The 26,922-nt window shown below is 47.4% G+C and overlaps 1 protein-coding gene across 8 annotated transcripts in view; it reads right to left on the minus strand.

The window, feature by feature from the left end:
- The window catches only part of BCL9 (BCL9 transcription coactivator), a 60,380-nt gene that overhangs the window by 4,579 nt on the left and 28,879 nt on the right, over positions 1-26,922 (minus strand). For 2 of the 8 annotated variants that reach the window (XM_063348207.1, XM_063348148.1), the window contains exons 2-7: positions 10,298-10,380; positions 7,036-7,342; positions 5,134-5,450; positions 4,054-4,243; positions 3,467-3,566; positions 809-3,038 (exon numbers count right to left, since the gene is read on the minus strand). In XM_063348207.1, coding sequence (XP_063204277.1) covers positions 809-3,038; positions 3,467-3,566; positions 4,054-4,243; positions 5,134-5,450; positions 7,036-7,088 — 2,890 coding nt within the window. In that variant the 5' untranslated portion in view covers positions 7,089-7,342; positions 10,298-10,380. Of the gene's footprint in view, positions 1-808; positions 3,039-3,466; positions 3,567-4,053; positions 4,244-5,133; positions 5,451-7,035; positions 7,343-10,297; positions 11,817-26,167; positions 26,226-26,520; positions 26,543-26,572; positions 26,630-26,922 lie in introns of those variants that run through there. The other 6 variants (XM_063348165.1, XM_063348170.1, XM_063348179.1 and 3 more) reach the window with 6 other exon arrangements.

Here is a 26,922-nt window from a genome sequence, read left to right on the forward strand (position 1 = left end):
AAATTCACTGCACATTCCACAGCTCCTCCCCCTCCCGAAAAAGGAAAGATGAATAGAGAATACAAAAATCCTGCAATGCCAAAACATTACGCTTTGGAAGAGCTGCATGCAAAAGTATTTGTTAAGCACAATGTTAGGCATGGACTAAAGCACTTGGTTCTGACTTGTTGGCGCTTGGGTTCACACCAGGCATGGCCTCAGTGGCCACGACGGACACTAACATCCAGGCTCCCTTCCCAAGCACAGACACCCGGACAGCAACCCCGGCAAAACCGCCACCGCTGGTCCCCGGGTGCCCTGGCAGGCAGGTCCCGGCCACCGCCGCGCCGTTACTCGCAGCAGCACTAGAGGGCAACGTGGGCAAGCGGCTCGGCTCCCGGCCAGGAGACCTTCCCGGGCTGGAAGGCCACCCAGTGCTGCGGCGCTGGGAAACCGGGACAGAGGTGCGAATATGCTCTGGGGTGAGCTGCGGAGTGTTTGGGAGCAGGAAGGAGAAGGCAGTGGTGTGCCACCAACAGCCCACAGATGTTCAGGAGGAGAGAGGGTAGTGCCAGCACCTGCACCTCAAGGGCCCAGGCACGGCACGGTAGCATGCAAACCCACAAATACAACAGGAGGAGGAAAAGCATTTGCTTTTCCATTCTCCATTTGCATAGAGACCCTTGGCACAGCCTCTCCCTCAGACGGGCAAAGCACCGTCTAGCTTCTGCCACCCTGCAAGAAACCACCTCCCTCCCCTTGCTGCACACCTCGGGGCAACCCGACATGAACCCAGGAGCCAAATCCAGCTAGCAGAGGCGGCACTCACCCGACTCCACATTCCCCAGCATGGCTGGGGAAGACATGGTGAGAGATGCCTTGTGGTTCGGGGGAATCCCAGGGCTCTGCAAAGGAGGCTTTGGAGATGAAGTCCATCCGGGAGAAGGTGCAGGGAGAGACGGAGACTTGAGGTGGACAGGAGAAGCAGCAGCAGACCCCAAGACAGGGGGGGACTTAATGGAGGCAGCAGCAGCTGCGGCAGTGGGGCCCGCAAGCATTCCTGCCAGCTGGGAGGGCGTCTGAGGGGACTTGAGGTTCCCCGAGGGAGACCCCATCATGGGAGACTGGACCTGGCGCATCGTGGGGGACTTCAGGGGGTTGATCCCTGGCGAATGCACCTGACCGGCTGCGGAGATATCCAAGGGCTTGCGGCCGAGGCTGCGCTGCGCAGGGGGAGCAGTGTTGAGGCTATTAGGGTTACTGGTGGGATTGAGAGGTAGTGGCGGCATGTGGCTGAGCCGGTTGTTAGTCCTTTGGTCAGGCCCGATCTGTTCTCTGAGATTTCGGAGACCGACTCCTGGGCCCTGAGACATGGGAAGGAAAGGCCTGGGACCCATGCCATACTCCTGCTGCGGGTGCTCCCCAAACGGCAGCGGCACCATTTTCTGCTGAGAGGAGAGCATCTCTGAGACACCGGGGCGCAGTTTCATCATCTCTTCTGGCCCGACTCCTGCCTCCCTCAGCTTCTGAGGGACCAGGGGTGGGTTGGAGCCCATGCTGACATTCATGCCCATGTCCCCCTTCATGCTGCCAGGGCCCATCCCAAACTCCAGCTCCCTGCTAGAGGCCATTTGTGGGGGTATTCCTTTCGGGAAGTCCCCCCTGGAGGGGCTCATCGGCCCTTCCACCGGCATGCGAGGGAAGATGGGGTTGTTCCCAGACTCCATGTGTCTCTGGGAGGGCATCATTCTGTTTATGTCCATTCCGGGCCTGATGCCTTCCATGTTCAGGCCAGGAGGGAGGCCCATCTGTTTCTCAGCCAGCTGTTGCTGATAGAGTTCTTCGGGCAGGCCCTGCGGATTGGGGAAACGCTCCCCTCGGCCAGGGCCGCTGAAGACACCCTGGCCAGGAGGGAAGTTTCGGCCATCTGGGATTTTTGGCACATCATCTGGCCAACTAACTCCCGAAAGCCCAGGCCGGGAGGCTGGATTCGGGACATTGGGGCCCTCCATGTCAGGGTTCATCATTCCTGCAAAACCAGGCAGGCGCATCTGGCTCCCGGGCACGTTGGGATGAGGGGCCATGCCCCTGGGGGGCAGAGAGTGTGACATGTTCATGCCTTCAGGGAAGGGCTCCGGACCCCCAGGTCCCCAGCCCTCCCCAGGGGTCATCTGGTAGGGAGGGGGAGGGCCTCGGACCACCCCACGAGGCCCATGCTGATGGACCATCATGTCCTGCAAGGAACACTGCTGCACAACCACTTGCTCTTGCTTTCTTCTCTTCTCCTCATAAAACTCCTGCTGCAGCTTGAGCCAGGCCACCTGCTCAGGAGTCATGTGGTCCAGGTGGTCTGGGCCTATGGGTCCTGACTGGGAGTTCATTGGTGGTGGCCCCATTTCATCTGGGGAAAAAGGCATGTCCCTGTGTCCTTGAGGGCCAAATGGAGCCCCTCCATCTGTCCGAGACCCTGACCCTTTGCCTAAACTTTGGGATTGAGCCATCATGGCCTGAATCGGCCCTTCGGGTTTCTTTTGGGGACCATCCAGCACCCCAGCATTTGGGGGTGGCCCCCCACTTTGCCCTCCCGCAAACTCCTTCTCATCAGGGAAGAGCATGCGCTGTATGTCTCTCAGGGTCTGCAACGAGCGCTCTCGATGCTCCAGCTGCTCCTGTGACAGTCCATCTGGATTCTCACCCAAACTAGATGGGTCCCCACCAGACACCTGCTGGGGAGGACCTTTGGGGTCTGCAGCGGAGCTATTGCTACCTTGGGAAACTGGACTAACTGCTCGATTATTGGGAGTCGAACTCTGCCCAAATCCTTCTGTCTGCAATGGGGTAGAGTTGGCAGGGCTGCCCACAGACATCACTTTGCTTTCCACGCTGGGACTGTCCTGATCTATGGGACACGGGGGGCCAGTGGATTTGGATACCGGCGCTGACACAGGTGGAGTCGGCTGCATTTTGGCATTCTGGGGAGGGTTCTGGTCCGGGGCGGCAGGGGGCTGCGGCTGTGGCAGGGGCTTGGGTTCAGTCCGAAGTGCAGTGATCTGGGGGTTCTGCAAGAGAAAGCCACATAGAATCACATGCTGTCACTTGCTCTTCTTACAGCCATATCACATAAGCAGCAGTGCAAACGACATGTCCTGTCTCAACACCACCAGCCCACACTTTGCAAGGAAGGGTGGCCTTCATGCAGTGATTACAGAGCAGCATCTTGGCCATGCAGAAACCCATTTTGCTCAAGTATTACAAGGGGTGCCCCCTGCTTCTGTGCTAGCTCTGCATGAGCAATGGGTCCGAAATATACCACCCAAATATTGCAAGACTCAAGCTCTATTTGCAGAAGGGTAGGACAACAACTGTCTCTCTCTTTTCCACCGTAAACCTTATTTCAGTGTGTAAATATCATCCATCTCTTTGAATCACACACACACACAAGCACATTTACTGTTTCCCTTCCCACCCACATGCAGGTATTGCCTACCAAGGGTACAGTGTTTCGTTCCGCCTTGCTGTTTGAGATGTTCTGGATATGAAAGGACACAATGGTTTCCACCTGTCCCTTCAGCACAGCTTCTGCAGCCCTGCAAAGACAGACAGACAGACGCACATATCCAGTTGAAGCTAAGAATCAACTTTTCTTAATCACCCTCCCTTCTATCCTTCAGCTGGCAGAAGGGTGAAAGACTTAACCACACATATTTCACTCTAGATGAGTAGCAAAGGAAAAATGCTTACACGTCTACAAACTCATCAGCATTCAGGGTTCGTGTCTCAGTTTAAGCCATCCTGGCTGCTACTCACTGCATGAATTGCAAAACAATATCTGCCAGCATTTGCCAGGAAAAAAAAAACCAAACCACAAAAACACCCACACCTCAGAGGAATAACTAACTACTTCTCAGAGGACAAGAGGTAGTGACATTCTCCACTCCAGCATCCCCAAAACAAGTCACAACTTCTTGCTACAAGAACGCACTTTATGGAGAAAATGCACTTGAGAATCTCTTAAAAAGGTAGCACAAACATAGGCCCCAGTCCTTGAAGACATTCAAGCATCTACCTACTTACTTGTTGGCCATCTCAGTAGAAAAGACGTAAACCACTTTGGATGGAGTCTTCTGCCCACTTGCCGGCTCCAAAGTGGCAGTCAGGCCATGGGAAGGTGTGGAAGACCTTGGGGCTGAAGCATTTGAAGGAGTCATGGAGTGTGGTGTGTGCTGAGACTCCTGGGACTTTACATGATCAGCAGAATTGCAGTCTGGAAGGGGAGAAAGAGGAAAAGAGAGGGATCACTACCTTGGGAGCTCTTTGGAAACCATTTCTGGAAGCCGATCAGAGCTTTTCCTCCTCTGAAATTTCGCGCTGCTCCCTCATGCACTACTAAAGGCAATTTTTCTGTTACACTATGCATCTTCCCATCCAATGCCACGCTGTCCTTCAGGCACCACTGGGAGAAAGTTCCCTTCCAAGGCAAGTGGCATTTCCCAGAGACGATCACTTTGAAATCTCTAACGGCCACACAGCCTAACAGGGAAACTACACACTAAAATGAACATATATAAATATGTCTGCACCCAAGGAGATCACTCTGTGCAAAACTTTACTTTTTTTTTTTCCCTTCAGCCACCTTAGCCAGGTGACAACAAAGGAAAGATGGACAACTGCATATCTACTCTGTTTTCACAGAGGCAATGTTGGAGCCAGGAACAGAACGCAGAAATCCCAACCCTCTGGCTTGTGTTACCAGTCAGGGTGCTACGGGTTATGTATCTGTGTTGACAAAACAGGCTTGCATATTGTTCAAATCCCCAGTTACAACAGAGCAGTTCCTGAAAGGCCAAAGGCCAGAAGGAAACCAACAGGTTGCATTTGTACTTTCAAATCCTCTGGGGGACTTTAGAGTTACAAAGGAACTTTCCCACCAGAGTCAGGTCTGCACTTTAACTGAGCGTGAACAGGTCATTTAACGATGCCAGCCATGACAACCTCTCCTCTTTGCCTGCTCTCAAGACCTTTACACTTCGTTGGCTGGAACTTACAGAACCCCAGACAAATAAATGTTTTGCTAACACTTGCATAGCAATTCTCCATCTCACAGAGGACTCAGACTAATTGTCTGCACTTGCGCATGAAGCCTACCAAACATACCTTTGATTTCAGGGTCGTCATTAGGAGTCCCAGCTTCCCTCTGTTCAAAGGAGTCTGCCGAAATGCTCCTCTCTCTCTTCCCCTTCCCCTTGGCACCATTTCCAGCCCCATTCTTCAGCCCCATGCTCCCACCTGGGCCAGGGAGCACTTTGGGGGGGTGACCTCCACTTTTGGGGTCACAGGGAGAGGGCTGGGATTGGCTGGTGGAGCCCCCTTGTTTGCCCTGGTTGGAAAATTTGGAATCCAGCTGGGGGTTGCCAGATGGGGACATCACTGTAGGGGGGCGGACCATCACCTCCTGCTTTGATTTGGGGCTACTGGGGACAGAGCAAAAAAAAGGAAAAGAAAAAAAAAAGTGACAAATCACAGCATTAATTCATTCAACCCTGTAGGAACAGATTACAGAGAAGCAGAAATAACCACTGCCACCTTTGCAAGCTAAGACAATTGCTGACAAATAAAAAGTGCCTGCAAGCTTAGAATCACACAGGTGCTTTTTTGAACATGCCCTGAAAGGGTTATTATTCAAGATGGGATCTCATTGCTCAAGAAGGCACCAGGGCAAGCTACAGACCTGCCAGATCCCAGGAACTGCTGTCACATGAGGACCTACCTCTGGGGCTTCTGTCAATAAAGACAACGGTTTCTATGTGCACAGAGAAGCGCCTCACACCAAGACCAGCTCAGAGTAAACAAACAAGGCACAATAAAGTTCACCTCACCACTCTCCTGGACCCCAACTACAGGCTGCAGCTCTGATCAGAGCAGACCCCCCCCCCACCTTGCACCTCCCTATCCAGTTCTACAGGGAGCACAAGGAAAACCCAGCATTACTGCAGCATTCATCATACATTGGGGCGAGCTGCCAGGAAAACACAAACCTCTGACCGTGAAAACAATTAAACCAGCTACAACCTGCCTCTGAATAAGGAAAGAGAAGGATACCATCTCCCTGCATGCTCCTGCAAAATGGGGCAGATGAAGCTTCTTTAATTCGCCAAAGGAGATTCAGAGTCTTTCCTTCCCTGTTCCATTCAGCAAATCGCATCCTAAAAATATTTTGCTTCTCTGGGTTTTACAGACATATTAGCCACCCCTTCCTCCTCACCCTCCAGTTACTCCTTTGCTATCAGATCTTCTGTATTGTGTTTTCCCATCCTCGCTACCACTTCTAACAGGCAGCGCTTGCTAGCATCCTCACTGTGGGACTCGCACAAGCTGTTTCCTCCTTTGGACAGACATCTGACTCAGAGGCATTCCCTCTGAATTACTCTTAAGCTCCAGATGACCTCTAGAAGCAAATAATCAAACTCAAGAATGCTGTCAATCAGGCCATTGTAAATCCTTGGACACTGCTTCACTTCCATATTTTTCCCCTTCCAAATTAGCAGAGGAGAGATGCTGACCTGCTGCACTGGCAGGTGAATGATGCAGAGGATCTCAGTGCACAGCTGATCAGTTCTCCAGGCTGTTTAGGCCAGTAATACCGAGGAAGCATTTTGTGTGAAAGTACAGACAGAGAGACCTTCTGCTGCCCAACAACCCCTTGGGGAAACAGATAATTAGAAGAGGGGGAAGGAAAAAAAAAACAAACCCAAAATATATAGAAGCAGCATGTTTACTCTCCTACAGCCTATTCAGACACCTGATAGGAGGGAGGAGGGCGCGAGGAACGTAGAATCCACACCTTGCAGGTTTGCAGCTTTCAGCTCATCCTAAGCCTAGCAAACATGGAGACTTGTCAGCACTATGCAGACAGTGCTCAGGTACTCGGCAGGTCCAATGGGAGCATAAAGGAGGACCGGTAAGTCCCATGCACCAGTCCTTGGCTAATCCTGCAGCAGAGCAGGGATGGCATCATGCACCAATCCAGAGCAGCTGCCTGCAGGCTCTTCTCCTTACCTCTGTGTGTTGCCTGACGGGGAGTTCCTCACTTTGGGGTTACTGGAATGCATTGACAGAAATCCTGAGCTCACAGTCTCACACGCACGCAGATGGGCTCTCGTCAAGTTCCTCTGGGGAGTGTGCTGCCAGAGGCAGCGTCGAAGCACTTTCTGCCACCCGCTTCTCTCAATGCTGGCTGTCTGCTTGCCTTTTTTCTCTTCGCTCCTCTCTGGTTTTGCACTGGGCGCTTCCCTCCTGCAGCTCCAGCATTCTCTAGACGCGTGCCTCCTGCTGCCCAGGGGAAGTCTCGCATCTCCAGGGCACACTTGAAGAGAAGAGAAAACCAGTGAGGAACTTCCCAAGCAGATGTGTCTGGTGTGAAGCAGTAAATGGCTATTCTTCCCCCATTACTGAGAAGATACTGGAAAAGAGCTTTCAGATGCACACAGTACAGCTGCGTATTTCGAACCAGAGGCAGTGAGGCCATCTTCCCTTCATCCAAAACAAATTACTCTGGAGTCAAAAAAACAGGGAAGTGCCTTGTATCTGGACACTTTGATTCTGCATCTGTGCTCAGCTTGAAGACACCTCACAGCAAGTCAGTAGGAAGCCAAAATTACAAATCCCCAACATGACTTAGCTATCCAGAATTCCCCTGTGAATGGTTGTAATCTGATATTTCTTAAGAACATAAACTCCGCTCAAATCTTTTCTGTCTCCTTGGTCCAATATATCTGGACATATGTTCAATGATGTGTGCTAAGGGTTGCACAAAGGGAGGAAAATAAAATAAAATGCCTTCCTGACCACCTGTACTCAACCAGCTATGCTGTGATTACTCTGAAAATACCAGAGGTTAGTCACTCATTTTATCTGTTAGCAAAGCCAAGAGATCACTAGAGAACTACCCCTCTAAATTTGCTCAGAAACACAAAAACAAACTATTGAGGCTTTAAAAAAGAAAAGGGAAAAAATAAAAAGCACTTTTTCAGCTTCTTTCTAAGAAACAATATGCATGATGCAGGCAATAAGGCACATAAAAGTGTTTCTGGAGGAGGAAACTATTGAACGTTACTGTTTACGTCCTTTGGGCTAAATTATTTTGGAACAAATTTCTGTCTTGTTTATGTTCCAACAAAATCTCTCCTGTTCATCTCACCTACTCAGATGCAAATCCACTTAATTTAGAATCTAACCAAGATTTATTGTTAATGTATTAAGCATTGCTAGTTAAATATTATTCAAATGTAAATATTCCCTGTATTCCTTCTCAGCACCAAAGAAGCAGTTTCTTCCTGTGTATATCAAATGAAACAAAATAAATGTCACCAGACTGGGAGTGTCTTGAAATTTATGAAGAAACTACTGTTAAAATTGTATTTAGAAAACAAAAATTGGTTTGCTTACACGCTGACACCAGAGGATCAAGAAACATGGGTGCTAGAGGACCACCTCTGGCCAAGAAGAGTTATCAGTAACAGGTAGTATTGAGCACCAAAAGTTATCTTCTTGCGAGGTTGTGCCATTACACTTTTTAGTGACTTTGCACTGCTGTACTTTAACATGATAGTGCTCCACACTGTAGTTGTTCCATGAAGGTCTGCATCATCTCCAAGAATTCTCCTCTCTACCACATGCCTCCTTCATGAGCCAGAGAAATCATCCTGATCCCTATTCTCACCTCAACTGTGCTGCACAAACCCATTAGTGCAGGGAATGTTTCAGCAATAAAGGTCTCGTTTTTAATGCCTCCTATTAGGCAGCATCAGATGAACTCCAGTCTGAGCCACACACTGCTCAGAATCCACACGCTTCTCCAGTTATCCCACTGATTTTGAGAACAATGTCAGAGTTACACTATTACCATTGTTACTACCATCATGTTACTACCATCATAACCAACCAACTGAAGCTGATGCTATACAGATACATGAAAGAGAAGAGGAGAGAACACCTTCATAAGTATCTAGATTGTACCGTCTTTGCATGCAAATTTGGCTCTCCTGTCTCTTTTGACAACAAAACCATAACATTATCAACAGCACCCAACTCCACTTTCCAAAAGAGATTTATGCATCTGTAAAAGTCAGTGGAACTTGGTGATACTTCAGGGTTCTCACTTAAGGTGAAGATATGGCTAAAAATACGGTGAATTTCAGTTGAAAAAGAAGAAAGGAACAATAGCATTAAAGTGAGCAGAACTCAATGCTAAAAGCAGGATGTAGATGTGTGATGAACTTAAGTACTCTAGTTGTTTCATCCTCTGCTTTTCCATTTTTGATATTTATGCATTATCATGTTACCTTTTATTATAAGACGAGCATTTTCTCAGACTCACAGTCTTGCACAGTACAGTGAGAAAACACGAAGAACAGAATCAAGATCACACTGTCTGCACAATATTTCTGACATCACCAAACTTTCAAGTACTTCACAGGGGTGGGGGAGGAACCTCCGATGTTTAACCCTACTTTTTTTTTTATCCCATATACATGTATCTTCCATCCATTAGAACTGATGCGATCTGCAGGGAAACTGTATTTTCCAATCTCAGTTCAAATTTCTTCTTACCAGAGAGAGCTATAAAGGATACATCAATATATTCATTGGTGGAACAACGGCAACTTAACTTCCTCCACTTCTCATTTCTGCACACTGGGAACGTACCATCTTTTATAATGTGAAATGGAATGCCTCATGATTCCTCTAAATGCACTTCTAACATACATATGTTTGGGAATCTAGGGTTCAATAATGGAAAAGGTCTATCTAGAGAAATGTATTTTTGCAGCTGGAGTCTGCCTGCCATAGCAAAGCATTTATCATTGCTCTAAAATTAGAGGTAGGGTCACTGACAGTGAATGGTCAAGCCACTTTTCAAGACATTTTGGCAAGCTACATACAATGCTGTATCTTCAGGATTGCTTTAAGGCATGCTAGGCAATGGCTGCAGGGAAACGGTATGGTTCAACTGGCTACTCATTCTCAACACCTCTCTTCTGACCACATCAGGGAAAGATCTGAATGGGAACTAACCCAAGGGAAACAACAGGAATCTCTATTCAGCTGGATTAGTCTGGTTGATCATGTAACCACATCAGTGCCACTGCAAGCTCAAAGGAGAAGGCGAAAACAAGTGAAAAGTAGCCTCACTCCATTTGGTTGCAGCTTACAATTTCGATAACTTAAAATTACTTCAACCCTCAATTGCAGAGACAAAAGAGATGGACCGCATTTGTGGAGATATGATATGTCCTCGCCTTTCCAACGAGTAGCTTACCAAGACCCCTGGTGTCACGACACAGCAGTACTCATTGTGGAGGCCATGAGTTGCGGACCACTCAACTCACAAAAAAAGATCACCTGGAAGAAGAAGAGAGGAAGAGTTTCACCAAGAATGCACAGCTTGGCTCCCATGCATCCAGCCACAGAAGCAGAGCAATCAAAACTTGCTCTGAACTACAGACAAGTGGAAATCTCATCTCAGACTGGCAAGATTTCTCAGCACCAAAAAAGCCACCACCAGACTGGAAGAGTCTGAAGATGCGTGCTGCACACGGAAGGGAAATAGGTCTGACCTGCTTTAGCACTCCCACATTTGAGCTAGCTGCATTCCCATGAGCTCATCTGTGCTTAGAGAAGCTGGCACAACGCTTGGACACGTAACCTCCCCTTCTCTGCACCCATCTCTCTTCAAAGGCTCACCTTCCCCTCACTATGTGCCCAGCAACTTCTGCCAAACCCCTGTGCTTCGTATATACAACCTCCTCCGCAGCCAGACAATGTATAAATAAAAACATCAAGCAACAGGTAAAGCCAGGCAATCACATCTAGGGGAAAACCAGGCAGGTTTTAGACGGAAGAAGCACTATCTACTGTTCTGGGAGCTTCTACTTCACATCATTGTGCTACACACAGGGAGAAGGGAATGCAATTGCAAACCTTCCTAAGTAAGACATACTACAAGTTTGCTCAAGATAGAGGGCTTAGCCCCACCTTGCACTACAGTTCTTTCCTATAAGGCCAAAAGAGTTCATGGCCCAAGAACCGATCAGCCACACTTTCAGTAACAGAGACAACCCTGCATCAATTTACGCTCTCATATGTTAAAGTAAGTTTAAATGCCTGAAAGCTCAGTAACACAAGGAAACGCAGGCTCTAAGGAACGGCTTAATAGTAAATTTGAGGTCAGTAAAGAAAGACACAGCAGCTACCTGCCAGCTTCTCCCTCACCCACTGTGAAAACTGGAGAGGCTGCAAGAACAGTATGAATCCAGAAAACATTCACGCCGTCGGGGCCAGTGTGGTCTCTCAGAGCACTCTCAGCTATTTATACAGCATGGACAGCCTTGCAGTTAAAGTACAACTGCAAACTGAAATCACTACCAGAGGTTTTCTGTGTAATCCCAATGCATTCTGCTGACCAGATCTCCCAACAGGAACACAGGAGCTGTTGCAAGGCCCAATTAGTTACGCATTGTGAAACCCTGTGCATATTCTCTTCCCTCCAACATTCTCCAATTATTATCTACTGCAGCTTCACCTTAATAATGTAGCAATGCACTGCCATGTAATCCACTTCAACAAAACGAAACTACAAAGCTAGTACCAAACAATGCAGCTACATTCTCCACCCAGTCCAGCCAAATCAAACAATGAAATCATCAACGTGATAGACCATCCTTATCTCGCTAAGTCACACCTGCAGACAGAAGCTGAAACGAACACCTATCGCAACAAGCTGCTTCATCCAGTAAAACCTACCACAGCAGCACAATCATCCCTGAATCCAATTACCCAGTTATATCTCCTCTCCCCTTTCCCCCACCCCACCCAACAAAACAATACAGGCTAAGCCATGACAGTGCCAATACTGACGCTCCTCTATCAAAGCAGTGACAGAAATCACCTTTTCCCTTGAAAGGGAAAACATGTGAACACCAGCACACATCAGGATGGAGAGAATCTATCACAGCAGTCAGAGCTCTGTTGCTTGAAACATTCAAGTACAACTTCGCAAAGCACCAGAGCAGGGCAGCCTTACAGACCACAGCTCAGGACTGTAAGAGGGACACAAATGATCAGACATGATCCATCTTTAAGGCTACCCAGACAGTTATTGCAATGTAATTCCATCCCCTAGCTTACCATCTCTGCTGCTCACCTGCACGGTCTTAGCCTGGTCTTATTCGGCGCAAGACAGCTTCCTTCACAGTGAATTTAAGAGCAAAAGGGTGAGCGCACATACACAAGCAGCTACCACAGAGTAACTAACAAGCCACAAATGCACATCTTAGTTTACCTTTTTTTGGTAAAGTACTCATGAACCATCTCTATATTTCTATGAACTAGCCACCACATTATTGTACTGCAAACAGAAGGAAAGAAAAATCCAAACTAGCCCATTCCTACTTTGTGCCCTTAAACTGCAGAAGCTTGATAGTGACAAGTGGTCAGGTACTTGGAGGTGTACAGCATTGTGGCTGCTTCAGCAGGAACAGCTGCACTTATCACTGATTCACTTCAGTCTTTTCTCCCTCTTTGACAAGGAGAATGTAGAGAGATGAAATAAAGGCATACCAAGTAGATAAAAGTATCAAACTTGTGGCCTTACTGTGACACGAAGCATTAAAGGCAAGAAACCTCTTTCTCTGTATACAAGAAAGAGCACACTTCTTTTTTTCCCCGCAGCCTTTCTGAGACTGTCAGTCTGTGCTGGACTGAGGGTGGCGAGAGCCCAAAATCAGCATGGAAAAAGAAAAAAGGTTAGAGACCTGCTGCTACAGAAAACAAATTATGACTTTGAATGCAAGCTGAGCCAGCACCCTGAATTGTAGCTGTGACAGCGGAGTGGGCACAAAAGGAGAGAGTGGAGTAAGCAACTGCTCTGGGAAGAGCAGCAGCTTCAGGAGGGACCAAGATCAGCAGCAGGAGCTGTTTGAGCATCCTGACAGCCACCAGGAAGCAAACCTCTGCATGTAGATCCACCAGTGGATTCCCTGTGAGACCGGAGAGGTGGGGTAAGGCAATGAATCAGCACTCCTTCAGCACAATTTTACTGGGAAGGGCAGATCCTATTTCTCCGACCCTCATTCAACCACATTAGAGGGAGAACAGCTGCACTGGCAAAAGGCGACTCCGCTACACCCAAGGCACCCCAAGAGCTACTACCACTGGTTTTCACCACATGCTGCACCTACCAGTTTTGTTAAGCATTTGCTTACTTTGCATACTTGCAGCTGAACTGCACGTTACTTTTTAATAAGCTGCTGTTTAATAAAGTACTTGATTACACACCTCATTGATAAAAGAGTGCAACTGGGAAACATGACCGATGCAGGAAGTATTATTCAATGTGTTTATTGAACCATCAGACTCCCTTAAGATCATATAAAAGCAAAAGCAAATAGATAAATGGACATGAGTATTCTACACCACACACATCTCCCCATGACACTTGAGGATACAAGGACGTAGGACACTCTTCAATCCCTTGAACCAGTCCCAGTTTTTAGGTATGGCCCCCACTAAAGGCTTTAACTACAGCTTTAAATCTGCCCCTGCCTCTTAGCAAAAGCTGTCCTCCTCATCCTTTCCCATGAATGCATAGAGCATGCCTTGTAATAGAACTAGTATTGGACCCACCAGCATTCAAACAGGTTTGTCAAAAATGCCACCTTACCTTCTGTACACCAAGTGCATGCCAGACCCAGGAAAGGAACTTCAACCAGCCTAAGTCTATCCAACTCTATCCATTCTAGACATCACTAGCACTTGTTACCCAGCTGAAAGCTAACTCTAGATAAGATATTATTAATTTTCAGGAGACAAGCTTCCTGTTTCAGCCAACCAGGTGGCCACACGCTCACTGGCACAAAGGAGGCAGCAGTGACTGACAGCATAGGCATGGATAGGCTTAGGCTGGTTGTTAAAAGACACTTGCATCTTTCTCCTGCCGGGTTCCTCTGCCCTCTTTCTTAAACAAGGGCATAAAATACATTGGGTACCTAAAGAACTGCTGGGACTAAAGACATGGTCTCAATACACATGTCATCTGGACACAGTACAACTTTTCTTGTCCAAGCAAGTCATCAGTAGATGGGCTGACTACCTACTAACCCTACGCTTTCCAGAGCAGGGTTTGCAGACCTCATCCTTTAATCAAATTACACAGTTATCACACAGTAGAATTTCAGCTTATTTGCTCACGTGCTCCATCTGCCAGAAAGGCAGCGGCCACTTGCACCAGGGACACCTCACATGGTACATGGACCATACTCTACCCAAAACAGTTGCTGATTTGGGGAAAATACCATGTTCTGTCATTGCCTAATAAGCCACAAATCCCCTTTACTTATAAATTATTCTCTCAACATCAAGAGCTATCTTGTTAATACTAAGCTGATTAGATAGCACCTCACAGCCCGTCACCAATTTCCAGATGGTCCTAACTTATCCTGAAAAAGTATGGACTTTCCTATGTTTACGTCTTGGCAGTAAAAAAAGATGGCATTTGCAAAGTTCTCACCATTTCCCAAAGCCAAGAATTCCTCCTTATGCACATCAGAGAAATGATTGCTAATCCCAGGTCTGCACAGCATTACCTGTTTGCTCATGGTCTTGTACCAGAAGTGACCCTTAATCAAAAGAAGAATCAAGAACTTGTCATCCAAACTCATTTTGCTACACGAATGCGAGGACTACACAATCTTCACCAGACTCGTTACAACCTCCACAGAGAAAATAACTCTGTGAAAATAACACATGGACATTTCCCAAAGAACCAGTCTCTCCTGAAGTCCACTCAAAACAGCGATGGCCACGACCTTTTCCTCTCCATCCTTAAAAACTGCAGTCAAGACAACCACTGACAAAGCACAACACAAACCAAAAGGCTCAGAGAATAGTGTTTTATGACATTTCTCACGTAACCATCCCCTGCTCTCAGACAATGGTATCTCCACCAACTATTCTCTTCCTTCCTCCTTCTGACAAGCACATAGATAACCAACAGGAGCCATGATGTAAAGGCTTAGGTGTTCATAAAAATCATTCTAAAATAACCTTCTGCAACATACGTTTCCCACTACAGTCAAGCATCGCTTTTAAGAATTGTGAGTTACACTAACACTTTTTGTCAAAAAAACAACTACATGTCCGTTAAACTCCATTTTTAGTGCATCTCACAACACTTCAGTGTTTTTAATACAATGGGGACGAACGGCTATCCTAGACAGTTACTGATGTTGTACAACTGTTTCCACAACTCCTTCCACAATGTAACGGAGGAGACAGACACTTATGGACACAAGGTGTACACAGCCAAACACTTGAAGTCCCTTTCAGTTTCCCAGCTGCGATTACATAAAACAACCTTGAACTCCTTGGTCCACCTGGGAGTAGAACAACCACTTGGCAAATTCTGACGCAGTTCCAGAAATCAGTTTAGGGAGAAAAGCCACACAAAAAACACCCTAAAAAAAAGCACAAAACCTAAGCTACAACTACCTGCTTCTGTACAGAAATGCTATGGTTTCCCCTTGCTGCTCACACCATTTCAGCTTCACCGTTAGTGACATTTGCAGACGCGGGTCGGCCAGGCCACTGCCAGGGTGTTAGACATGCTGTCGCGTAACCTGTGGCGCACCATGACGTCACACTGACCTCAGCTCAGCTTCACTGCACTCCAGCGCAGCTGCCAACATTAGTTCAGCTCCACCTATGTTAGCAATGCTGGGAGCAGTCTATGTACATTACAACGGGAGTTTTAAGCACTTTACGTGAAACGTCACTTACCTTAGCAGCAGCCTGTCTGCTCTGGAGTTGCTACTATTGTTAACACCGATAAAGATCAAAAGCTCTGGCAATAAGGGATTTTTCAAGAAATGTTTTAACCGTATTTTCCTAATATATGACAGGCTTCTGAAGCTTACTACACCACGTCAGCAGTTAACAACCCCAGCATCAGTCAGCATTACATTCAGGAGTCCAGTGGATAACACTAGAGCTTTCCATAGGCTGCTTCCATAGCTTTGCCTTCTGTCAAAACTGCATCTGTTTTTTGGGAAGTAGGTAATGTGTTTGGAGCCAGAAGCGATCTCTTTTCCCTTACTTGTCTGGGTTAAAATTTTCTAAAACTTAAAAAGGGACATCAGTATGAACAACCATAGGCAAAAGACACCTGAATCAAGTTTGCCAGCAGCTCATTCTTCAGAAACTAAACTGTGGAGAGGGCGGAGGGGAAAAAAAAAGAGAAAAAGGATGCAGAAATAATGGGTGGGAAGACAGGAGCGAGGAGACACCAGTTTGTTCTTCAACATGTAGTAACACCACAATGTTTAAGCAGAAGGCTTGGGAGAAATAAGCCATCAATCAGTTCAGCATGGAAAAAAACAAGCACTTTTTCCTTGCATTTCAGCATCCCTTCACTAGGCTTCCAGAATTAAAGGTAAGAAACAGTCCTCAGGCATAACTCCTTAGGCTACAATCTTGTCAGTTTCCATAAGCTAAGTGGGGCTGGGATGGGTCAGTACAGGACAGACCTCCTCTGAGGGAAACCCAGTGCTGCAGCAAGCAGTAATTCCCCAGTATGCTGCAAGGGGACATCACACACGATGCCCATCAGAATTGCTGGGGGCGAAATACGCACCTTCCTTCATGTTAATCTTCACCTTAACACGTATCTGGTCTCTTTCGTCCCAAATGAGCGGTTTTTCAAGGCTCCCCTAAGCATCACTACCATCCAGCGCTGCCTGTGAGACCAGTTTTTGTTCAGGACTGTCACCACCGGCCATCCCTCTGCTCTTCTCCCTCACATGAGCCCTCCTGCTGTTTTATCCACAGCTGGGGAGCTCAGCACTGCAAAGCATGCATGCCCACGGGGGCAGAGCTGAAGAATTACTATATCCCATGCAGCTTACTGCTGGACAAGATGCTGTCAAGGGGTATGCATTCCTGGTGCACTGAACCTCTCATTTCTTTGCTTTTGGATGCACATTAGATGCAGCACGACCTTTAGCGACACAGTGCAGTGCTTCTGTATACTGGTTCCCTGGTCGTTAAATGTAGGATCTTCAAGAGAGCAATGACTCTTCTAAGGAGTAAGGCACTTCAAAGAAATCCAGCAAGCAAAGACTGCATGTACACAGTACCCCATGATGCTACATGATTATATCAAAGCTGCTGGGATGAAAAACTGACATTTGATAAATAACATGAGGTCATCGTAAAGATCTCAAAACACCTCATGTAAAAATGTTATTTTGACAAGAAATTAAGCAATTGTATAATCAGGTCTATTACCAAATCTACTGCTTTGACATGATGTTATAAAAGTATGAAAAGCATGCAAGTCCAATTGCTGCAGGATCCTCCCTCCCTCAACACAAGATGTACGCGTTTAATATTCTTCTAGTTAGCCACGCATCTACAGCAAAGCCTAACATACTTCAAAGCATTTACTGTGCTGTATAAACAGAGCGCTATTTTCAAAGACTCATAACTGTCAAATCAAAGCTAGCTTTCACAAGAACATTGAGAAGCATTTCTGCTGGATGGTGGCTATTTGCCTGACAGTTTCAACTTTCTATCCCCAACCACAAGAAGGTTAAAATTTCGCCCCCCCCCCCCCCTTTTTTTTTTTTAAGAGACAGAAGAAAGCATTTTCTTGCTAACAAGCTGTCAAAGCATTTTGGCCTGAAGTTCTTTACTCCCTTCTCATACATATATATAAAATGTAGTGGAAAACTTCGATTCTGCTAGCAAAAGTTCCAAGAAGAGTTTCTTTATACATAAGACTGCCTAAACTCTCCATCATAACAGCTCTCACTGTAGAAGCTGTGGCTGCTCACCTCGACAGGCTACAGCTTTGTTTTATATTACACTGCAAATACATTTCTAATCATTCCTCAAACAAAACCAGATCGCTTCGCAGATAAAACACTGCCATTTCAGAGGCAGTGGAACGGCGATATCAAGACACCTGAAGCAAAATGCAGAGAACATAGCTTTGAGCAACCTGAAAAAGGGTCTACTGCTTGATCTTACACAGCATTTTTAGCAGTGACCCACTAAAACAGATTCTTCCTTCAGGTTTTGCATAATCCTATACACACTACAAAGGTGGCAAAGATGGCTTCAGACAACATACATGAGCAGACAGACAGATTTAAAGCAATTTGTAGAGCATAAGTAACATGGCTGAGTAGATAAATTGCAGGCATATTAAGACCCAGGTTCTGTTCTCAAGTTTGCCACCAAATCCAACCTAACCTGGTTTAAAAAGAGACCATGGGCCCCAGTCGCCCAACTGATAAGGTAAAGAGATATCTGCACCCTTTGTTCAGAAGGCATAGAGGACAACAGGCACATGGAGACCATTCAGAGACAAGATGGGTTAGCGATTGAAAGCCCCCTTGCTCTGCTCCTATGCAGACAGCCCCACCAGAAAGCTACGCAGCAAGGATACAGTGGCACTGCTTTCTTAAGAGCCCGAACAGCCATGAAGACAGGACAACCAGCTCACAGTAACTGCAAACGCTGGGAGTTTAGCAGGCATCTGTATGGCTATCCGTGTCTGAATCACAACTGCTCTGAACTGAATACAGAAAGAGGTGTGCTCTCCCTCAATTCTATATGCAGTTAAATTATTGCGTATATCATACACTCTTTTTGCCATAGATTGTACTGCTAAGGAGCACTTAAAAATCAGTACTGTTTTCGAGAGTACAGCACCCAATTTCCAGTGAACTCTCAAAGGACGTTGCTCTACCACGTCTCAGCCCTGCTTTGTTGGAAGAAATTATGTCACTAGTAAAGCATACTTTCCATTTTCCTTCCTTCAAAAGCGTTTCATTGATTCTGCCTAGGCTTTAAAAAACAAACAAACAAGCCAACCACCTTACAGTTCCACTTTTCATCTCCCTTCCCTATTCTACAAGCTCCTTCAGAGGCCAAACAAGGAAAAGCTCACCTCTGCTTTTAAGTCTGTCTGAAAAAAAGGGATCTTGAGGCATGTCTATCTACTCTAAAGAGAAAACATTCATTCTTCAGATATAGTAAACTGCAATCTCCTAACAGTCTTTAAAATAAATTCAATGAATGTTGTCAAAGTAGATCAAAAACAGAGCGCTGAGATCCGACACTGCTAAAGAGCAGGTAAGAACAACCCAGAGAAGTAGGAGTAAAACAAATGTGAAGTCAGGTAGCTGCAGCTCACTTTCTGCAATAGCCACAGTTTGCCAGCTCTAGACCAGATTTCAGGATGGGTGACCAGGATCCAATCAGAAGCCTATGCAATTTCATGGCACATCTCACACACTGGTCTCAATCAAGTTTGCAGAGAAGTGAATGAGAACCCCACTGCAAACCCAGGCACAACAAGCTATTCCCTCCCTCTCTTTCCCAATATAGAAGCACATCTGTTAGAGCAGAATAAAAATCGACATTTAGACCACAGGCTTAATACCTCTTCCAAAATTTCTACTGTCACTGATTATGATAATTGAATATTCTTCATATTCCTACAGACATCTGATCCTTTTTAACTCTTGTTGAATTCTTGCTCCTGATGACTCTCACAGCATGAGTTTCACTGCTTAATTGCAACCACACTAAACAGTCTATCATCAATTTACACTACATGTTCTGTATCACTAGACAGTCTCGAAGCAGTAGAAACTTCCACAGCTAAACCACCATACTCTTCTTTTTGCTCTGTTTACAGCTTCTTAACAAGGATTTATCTTTTTATACACTGCATATATGTTCAAAGATGAGAAACATTTTTGGCAAAAAGAACAAGGTAAGCTGAAGGAACTGTTCGCAGGCAAGGGAAGCTGTAACAAATAGGTGTAAATAACATTTAGCAAGTTTAGCAGACTCTTAGGGGTATAGATGAGCATTCCTTTTGGCAGCAATGCTAGCTTAAGAAACTGCTGCTACCAATATTTACTTCCACCCCTGCACCACACTGTCTGATGTGCCCGTACAACCGTTTGTGTGGCCAAACAACAAACCAGTTTGGCAAATTGATGCAGGCTAAGTAAAATTTTTATTTTTTTTTTTCACCAAGATGCTTACAATCCAGATCAATTCCTTGATCCAGCAGCAGCACCAGCACACACAGAGATGTAGAGTCAAAACAGGCAAGCACCAAGGACTCCTCAAAAGCCAACCCTACCGCCAAAAGAAATGCTTACAGATATACTAACAGACGGCAGCTAGGCCTACGGGTAAAGGGTGTAGTCACAAAGTACAACCCCAATTCTTCACAAAAATAAATTAAAGTCAGCATTGGAACAGTTCATTTGGGTTCAGCACACATTAAAGTGTCACCTTATGTCTTGCTATTGTTGTTAACTAGCATTTGTAAGACCGTGTGGTCTTAAAGGCAACTCTTCAGAAATTTCCCAACAGATGGGTTTTTTGTTTGTGTGCTTCAAGATTATCTGGAATTCCTAATTATGAGTAAGATTCCTGTCCTTCTGCATTTGTATAGTTGCTACAACAAAAAAGGTCCAGCTCCAAAATGGCTAGATTTTTAAAACAAACAAAAAAAAACCAAAAACAAACAAACAAAACCCTAACAGAAGTAAAGGTACGGGGGGAAAGTTATTTTAAATACAAGCAGAGCTGTGCTCAGACAAAAATTCAGCAATGAAATCTCCTTCCATTCACAAATTGCTCTGAAAACCTGAGGTAACACCTTAATTTTGCCAGCAGGAAGACTAGAGGGACTCCAGCAGAGCTTGTAAGCAGCAAATCCTGCTGGGTTAAAGGACTTCGTATCTATGTAAACAGACCACAGACCTTACCAAGGCACAGAGATTTCTGTGAAGACCAAGGCCATGCAAACTATATAGAAGGATTTTATGAAGGCTGCCTGCATCACTCTGAAGAAATTCTGGTAGACTTCTAGAAAGCAGAGGAGATCAAACCCTGCCTGCTAGGTAACGCAGCTGGCATTTAAGATACAAATTAGTTTGAATACTCACTTGAGTGTAAATTGCTCCACAGGATAAAATTGTGGGGTTGTTTTTGTGGTTGGGTTTTTTTCCGTTGAATTTATAAAAGACCAACGAAATTCCTAAGCCATAGGTACAGTTTGTAAGGCAACAGAATTGACACAGCCCAGCAGGAACTCAAAAGGAAAAAAAATATCTAGAAACAAACACGTAGAAATAGGTATGGAAAGTCAATATATTACAGAGTAGCAAGCCTTTGAATAGCTAGAAATACGGATCAAAGGTACTCCGTTCTTATCCACCTCAAACATATAAACTGTTCAGAAAAGCTGTTGTATATGAGTATTTTAGCCTTGTGACTTATAGTTGCCTCAGTTTCTATATTTGGATATTTAGTGACAAATGTAGTGTCTCTGGCTGGATACTAACCCTAACTGAAAACAATCCAAGTACACGAACTGTAAAGATTAAATGCAAGACGGGGGTGAGGAAGGGGAGGACGGGGCGGGGGGGTGGAGAGCACAGGGAAGAAAGAGTCCACACTCTTTGTATTCATAATATACAGAAGAGATCTACAAAGTTTCTGGTTGTACGAACAGAAACCTATTTATTTTGTTTCACATTAAAATTCGGGTTCTGCCTAGCTTAGAAGACTGTGTTGACCAATAAACAAATTAACTGATCACAAGAGAGGAAAGCAAAACGCCTTCCCGAAAACACAAAAACCTAAGACGACACCTATACGCACACCCCTTGCCCACAAAAAGATGGTTACAACAGTACTGTCATAGTCTAGCTACTTCCCTCACACCAGACTGGACTGCAGTTTCTCCCAAAACATCTTTATTGCATCTATGAGCTAAATAATCTGTATTGGGAAAACTATACTGGCAAGCCAGCAACACAATTTTTACCAAACATTGCCAAAACCAAGTATATATACACACACACAAAATACAGCCCCAAAAGAATTTCTAATGTTAACCTGACCAAAGATGAGCAGCTGAATGGGAGGGGGACTTAGACAAAAACTTGTTTAGGGTGGGGGTTTTTTTGTTTGGTTTTGTTCACACTTATTTAACGTCAATGATTGATTAACATTTTGGATAAAGGAGGTCTTTGTTAGTGATTCAGCATCTCCACCCCTTCAATTAAGGTGTTAAGAGTTCACAACAGTGCAGCAAGACCCAAGATCCCCAGACCCCTCTCCACAAAAAAAATCCCAGCCCAAAAACCAGATCAACAAAAAACCCGCCCACTCCACTGGGAAAATTCCAAAATCCCAAAACTGACATCGTTGCTAACTCCAACTTAAAAAAAGAAAGCTGCCTTTCTTTTGTTGTTTGAGGAGGGGCCAGCAAGGGCGACAGGGAAAGAATATGAGCCCTTGAGCCATTTTTATGCTGCGAGTAAGAAAAAAGGACACATTCATTAAAAATAATCTCTTTGGAGATCACTGTTTAAAAAAAGAAAAAAATCCCCAAACAACAGAGACATCATGCCAACTTGTCCAAAATGGCTATAACATCTCACCAAAGCAACTACTACAATTCCCAAGAGAAAGCAGATCCGTCTGCTACAGGATATGGGCACAGCTCTGCTGCAAGCGTAGGATGAACACAAAACATGCACAACCGTGTGTTAGCCTCTATTTAACTTCACCAGTTCGACACCTGTAACACCCCACTGTAGATGGCAATTGGGCATTTCAGCCCCCAGTATAAAGCAGAAGAGATGTGAACAAAAAGAAGACAGGAATAAAGCTGTTTAGGTATGTTAATTCTTCCATTCCATACCCTGTGATTATTTTTTATTATTATTTGATTTCATGTAATGCCTTGCCTAGCTTTCCAACACTTGTTTTTGTAGTATTTTGAGCAATCACTGACCGAATATTGTCTTCCAACGAAGCGGGGGGGGGGGGGGGGGGGGGGGGGGAATTTAAAAAAAATCGACATCACTTTATATTCCCTCCTGCTTTTAGAGCTTGATCAATTTAAGGATGCTTCAGAGCACCCTATGATGTCTGTGTGGGCTTTTCACAGAGAAATTGAGGACAAAATACTTTCAAGGAAAATAAAAATGTTACTGGAACCCCTCAAACTGGAAGAACTGTCTCCCCCGCTTCCTCCAACTGTATTTTGACAGTAGAGCAACTAGTCAACCAACAAGGAGGCTTAATGAGACAAACTTGACTTGGCCCAACATTTTCTTCTCTGCCTCAAAGTCAGTGAGGCTAATGCCCAAACTAAGGAGAAGGTGTTACAAGGTAAGAGCTACAAGACTTGATGCTCCTCTCCCAGAAAGCAAGGTTCATGGTTACTTCCAGACCAGTTTCAGATCCAAGTTATGTTTGGCATCTGGAGAATAACAGCATCTTCGTTTTCACACTGGTAGGCTTTGAACTGTTCCACAATCAGCTCCCTACTGCCACTTACTATTTTGCATTTTCTTTCTTTGCTGCATGACAATTCCCTGATTTCTCTTTTTGTTTACTGTTAAACCACTAACCATGTAATCATCCCACCGTAGTATTTTATACCCAAATAACAACTCACAATTGACTGTCACATCAGATTCTTCCCATCTGTATCCTCATGCTTTGTCTACCCTCTCAGAGTAACATCCACCTTCCACATACCAAACAGTTAATCCTCAGAAGCCTGTCTAGTCACATCATCCCGTCACCTACACAGCGGCCTCAGAGACAAGACAAAAGTACAGGATGCTCTCCCTAATCCTAGAAGTGGAGCCTTGCTGCTTGGATACATCCACCCATCCCACCATTTCCCAAAGCATCTGAGGTCTCCAGTGTTGGCTTTTCCCCCCAGTTGTCCAATCCTTAACCTCATGAACTTGCAATATCTATACACATTTAGCCTCTCTCATCCCACTAACAGCCTCCCATACACCCCTTTGCAGTAGGCCAGGGCACATACCCTCTCATGCGCACATGCACAGTATCTCTTCTCTACCTAGAAGAAACACTTCCAAACACATTTCCCCTGCCTCGTTAGATACTGCTCTTCCTCACAACCTCTATACACAAAATCCCCTCCCACACTCTTAGTATCCCACAAACTCCTCTTGCACAACTATCCCAAATACCAGTTCAACACTACATGCTTAGCTTCCCTGGATTCCTGCTCCCCTGAACTACCTACATTGCTTCCCATCTCTGGACCCCTACAATTCCCTTTACAACAATATGCATCACTTCATTCCTGATGAAAGCACTTCCTATCCCATATTCAGTCTGCCAATGCTTCCCAATACCACAACAACCATTCCCACATCCCTTTCTCCCAATCACTCAAGTCCCAGCTGCTCACATTCTCCCATCACTACATCCATCCCCTCATGTATCAACTTATTTCTCCCCACCATACCTCTTACTCCACATTTCTTCATCCACCTCTCCACATCCCTTCCTGCAGATACCAATATTTCAGTTCTTCCCACAACAAAGCCCCCCATCCCTTCCTCACAGCACATCCCAGGTGATCAAAAGCTCTGGGGAGACCTTATAGCAGCCTTCCAGCACTTAAAGAGGGCCTACAGGAAAGATGGTGAAGGACTCTATCAGGGAGTGTAGCAATAGGACGAAGGGTAATGGTTTTAAACCGTAAGAGGGTAGATTTAGATTAGATATTAGGAAGAAATTCTTTACTGTGAGGGTGGTGAGACACTGGAACAGGTTGCCCAGAGAAGCTGCAGATGCCCCATCCCTGGCAGTGTTCCAGGCTGGGCTGGATGGGGCTTTGAGCAGCCTGGTCTAGTGGGACGTGTCCCTGCCTGTGGCCGGGGGGTTGAAACTAGATGATCTTCAAGGTGCCTTCCAACTCTAACCATTCTGTGATCTAGTGTCCCACGTACCATCTCCCATCCCCTCACCGAATGCTCCACCTCGTACCTCATTCCCCACATCCCTACCGTAGACCTTTGTGCCCCTCATTTCAGTTCCATCCCAGAGTCCACATACCCAGCTTGCATCACCTTCTTTCTCCTAGGACAGCCCGCACCCCCAACAGCCTAGCCCTGGCGTTGCAGCCCCTCCTATGGTATGTCCCAATCCCTCACTGGGATTAAAACCTCAGAACTCTCTCTCTAATCCACCCTACGCTGTCTTCTCTATACAGCACAGACTCTAGGGCACCCCAAGCACATCAGAGCACATCAGTGCACCTCAGCACAGAGCGCTCCACACACCTACTCATACAGCCCAGCCCCCAGAGCATCCTAGTGCTGCAACGCACAGCAACCCACACAGCCCAGCCCCCGGGCACCCAGTGCCCCCAGCACAACCCTAGGGCACTCCACAGAGCACAGACACATGGCCACCCCATGCACCCCACTGCAACACAGAGCATTGCACACACCCCATCACGTAGCACAGCTCCTAAGGTATCCCATGCAGCACAACACAAGCCAGGACATCCCACACATCCGTCCACATGGCATCCCCCACAAGCTGGAGCAACCCATACACCCTTCCATACAGCACAGCACCGAGGGCATCCCCTGCACCACAATGCAAGGCAAAGCACCCCATACGGTCCCCATACAGCACAACCTCCAGGGCCTCCCATGCACCCCAAAGCACCCCACACGGCCCTCCACAGATCACAGCCCCGGGGCACCCTCTGCACCCCACACATCCCTCCATAGATCACAGCTCATAAAGCACCCCCTGCACCCCCCACATCGCTCCACAGAGCGCGGCCCCTAGAGCATCCCCCGCACCCCACACATCCCTCCACAAATCACAGCCCCCAGAGCATCCCCTGCACGACGGAGCACCCCCCACCCCTCCATCTGAGTCACCCCCCAGCACGCCCGGGCACCCCACACATCCCTCCACAGAGCGCAGCCCCGGGGCACCCCAGAGCATCCTTACCCCCCCCCACACACACACACACACGGAGCACACCCCCAGGGCACCCCACACCCCTGCCCGCAGCCCCCGGGGCACGCCGCAGAGCCCAGAAGAGCCGCCGGGGCGCCGCTCGTCCCCGGGGCAGCGCTCTCCTCAGCCGCCGCCGCCGCCGCCCCCCCACCGAACCCCTTCCCCCCGGGGCCTCCCCCAACTCTCAAACTTTGGGCGGGCGGCGGCGGCCGGTGCTGGTGGTGGCCCGGTAGCCACCGCGCCGCCTCCCCCCCCCTCACTCCCTCCCTCCCTCACTCACCGCCGGGCCGTGGGGGAGGGGCGGGGGACGAGGCTCCTCTCAGCCCCGGGCGGAGAGGGGGGGGGGCGGCGCGGCGTCTCCCCCCGGCGACGGCGGGTCCTTCCCCCTCCCGCAAACACACACAGGCTCCATTGTCCGCCAGCGCCTCCCCCCCACACCCCCCCTCCTTCCCGCACACATGGTACCGCCCATCGCAGCCCCTCTCGTCTGCTCCCCCCCCGCGCCCGCTTCCCCCCCGCCCCCGACTTTCCTCCCATCGCTCCCCGTTCCCGTCCGCCCCCCCCCCCCCGCCACCGCCGCCTCGCCTCCCCCCCCTCCCGCCGCGTCCCGCAACCCGGAGAGAGGAATGGTACCGCCCGTCGCGCGCGCCCCGCCCCGGGAATGGTACTGTCCCCCCTTACTCACTCCGCCGCGGCGGGACCGCCTCTTACACCCCGTTCCGGGCAGTGGTCTCGCCCGGCTCACCCCCCCATCCCCCCGCCCCGCCCCGCCCCTCCCCACGGAGAGGGGGCGGAGACTGCAACCCCCCACCCCCCTGCACGCGCTCTCCTCCCGCCTTCCCCGGTACGGCGGTACCAGCCGGGCTCTTAAAGGGACAGGGCTGGGCGGCAGCGCGCGCCCCGCCGGCAAGCACCGCCCCTCCCTCCCCGCGGCCCCGCCCTCTCTATTAACATAAGCCTGTCCCCCGCGCCCCCCCCCCCCCTTTTTTAAAGAGACCGCGCGCCCGGGGCGCTTCTTAAAGGTGCCGCCCCTTC

The sequence above is a fragment of the Chroicocephalus ridibundus genome, chromosome 1 (genome assembly GCF_963924245.1).
Source record: "Chroicocephalus ridibundus chromosome 1, bChrRid1.1, whole genome shotgun sequence".
Classification (NCBI taxonomy): domain Eukaryota; kingdom Metazoa; phylum Chordata; class Aves; order Charadriiformes; family Laridae; genus Chroicocephalus; species Chroicocephalus ridibundus.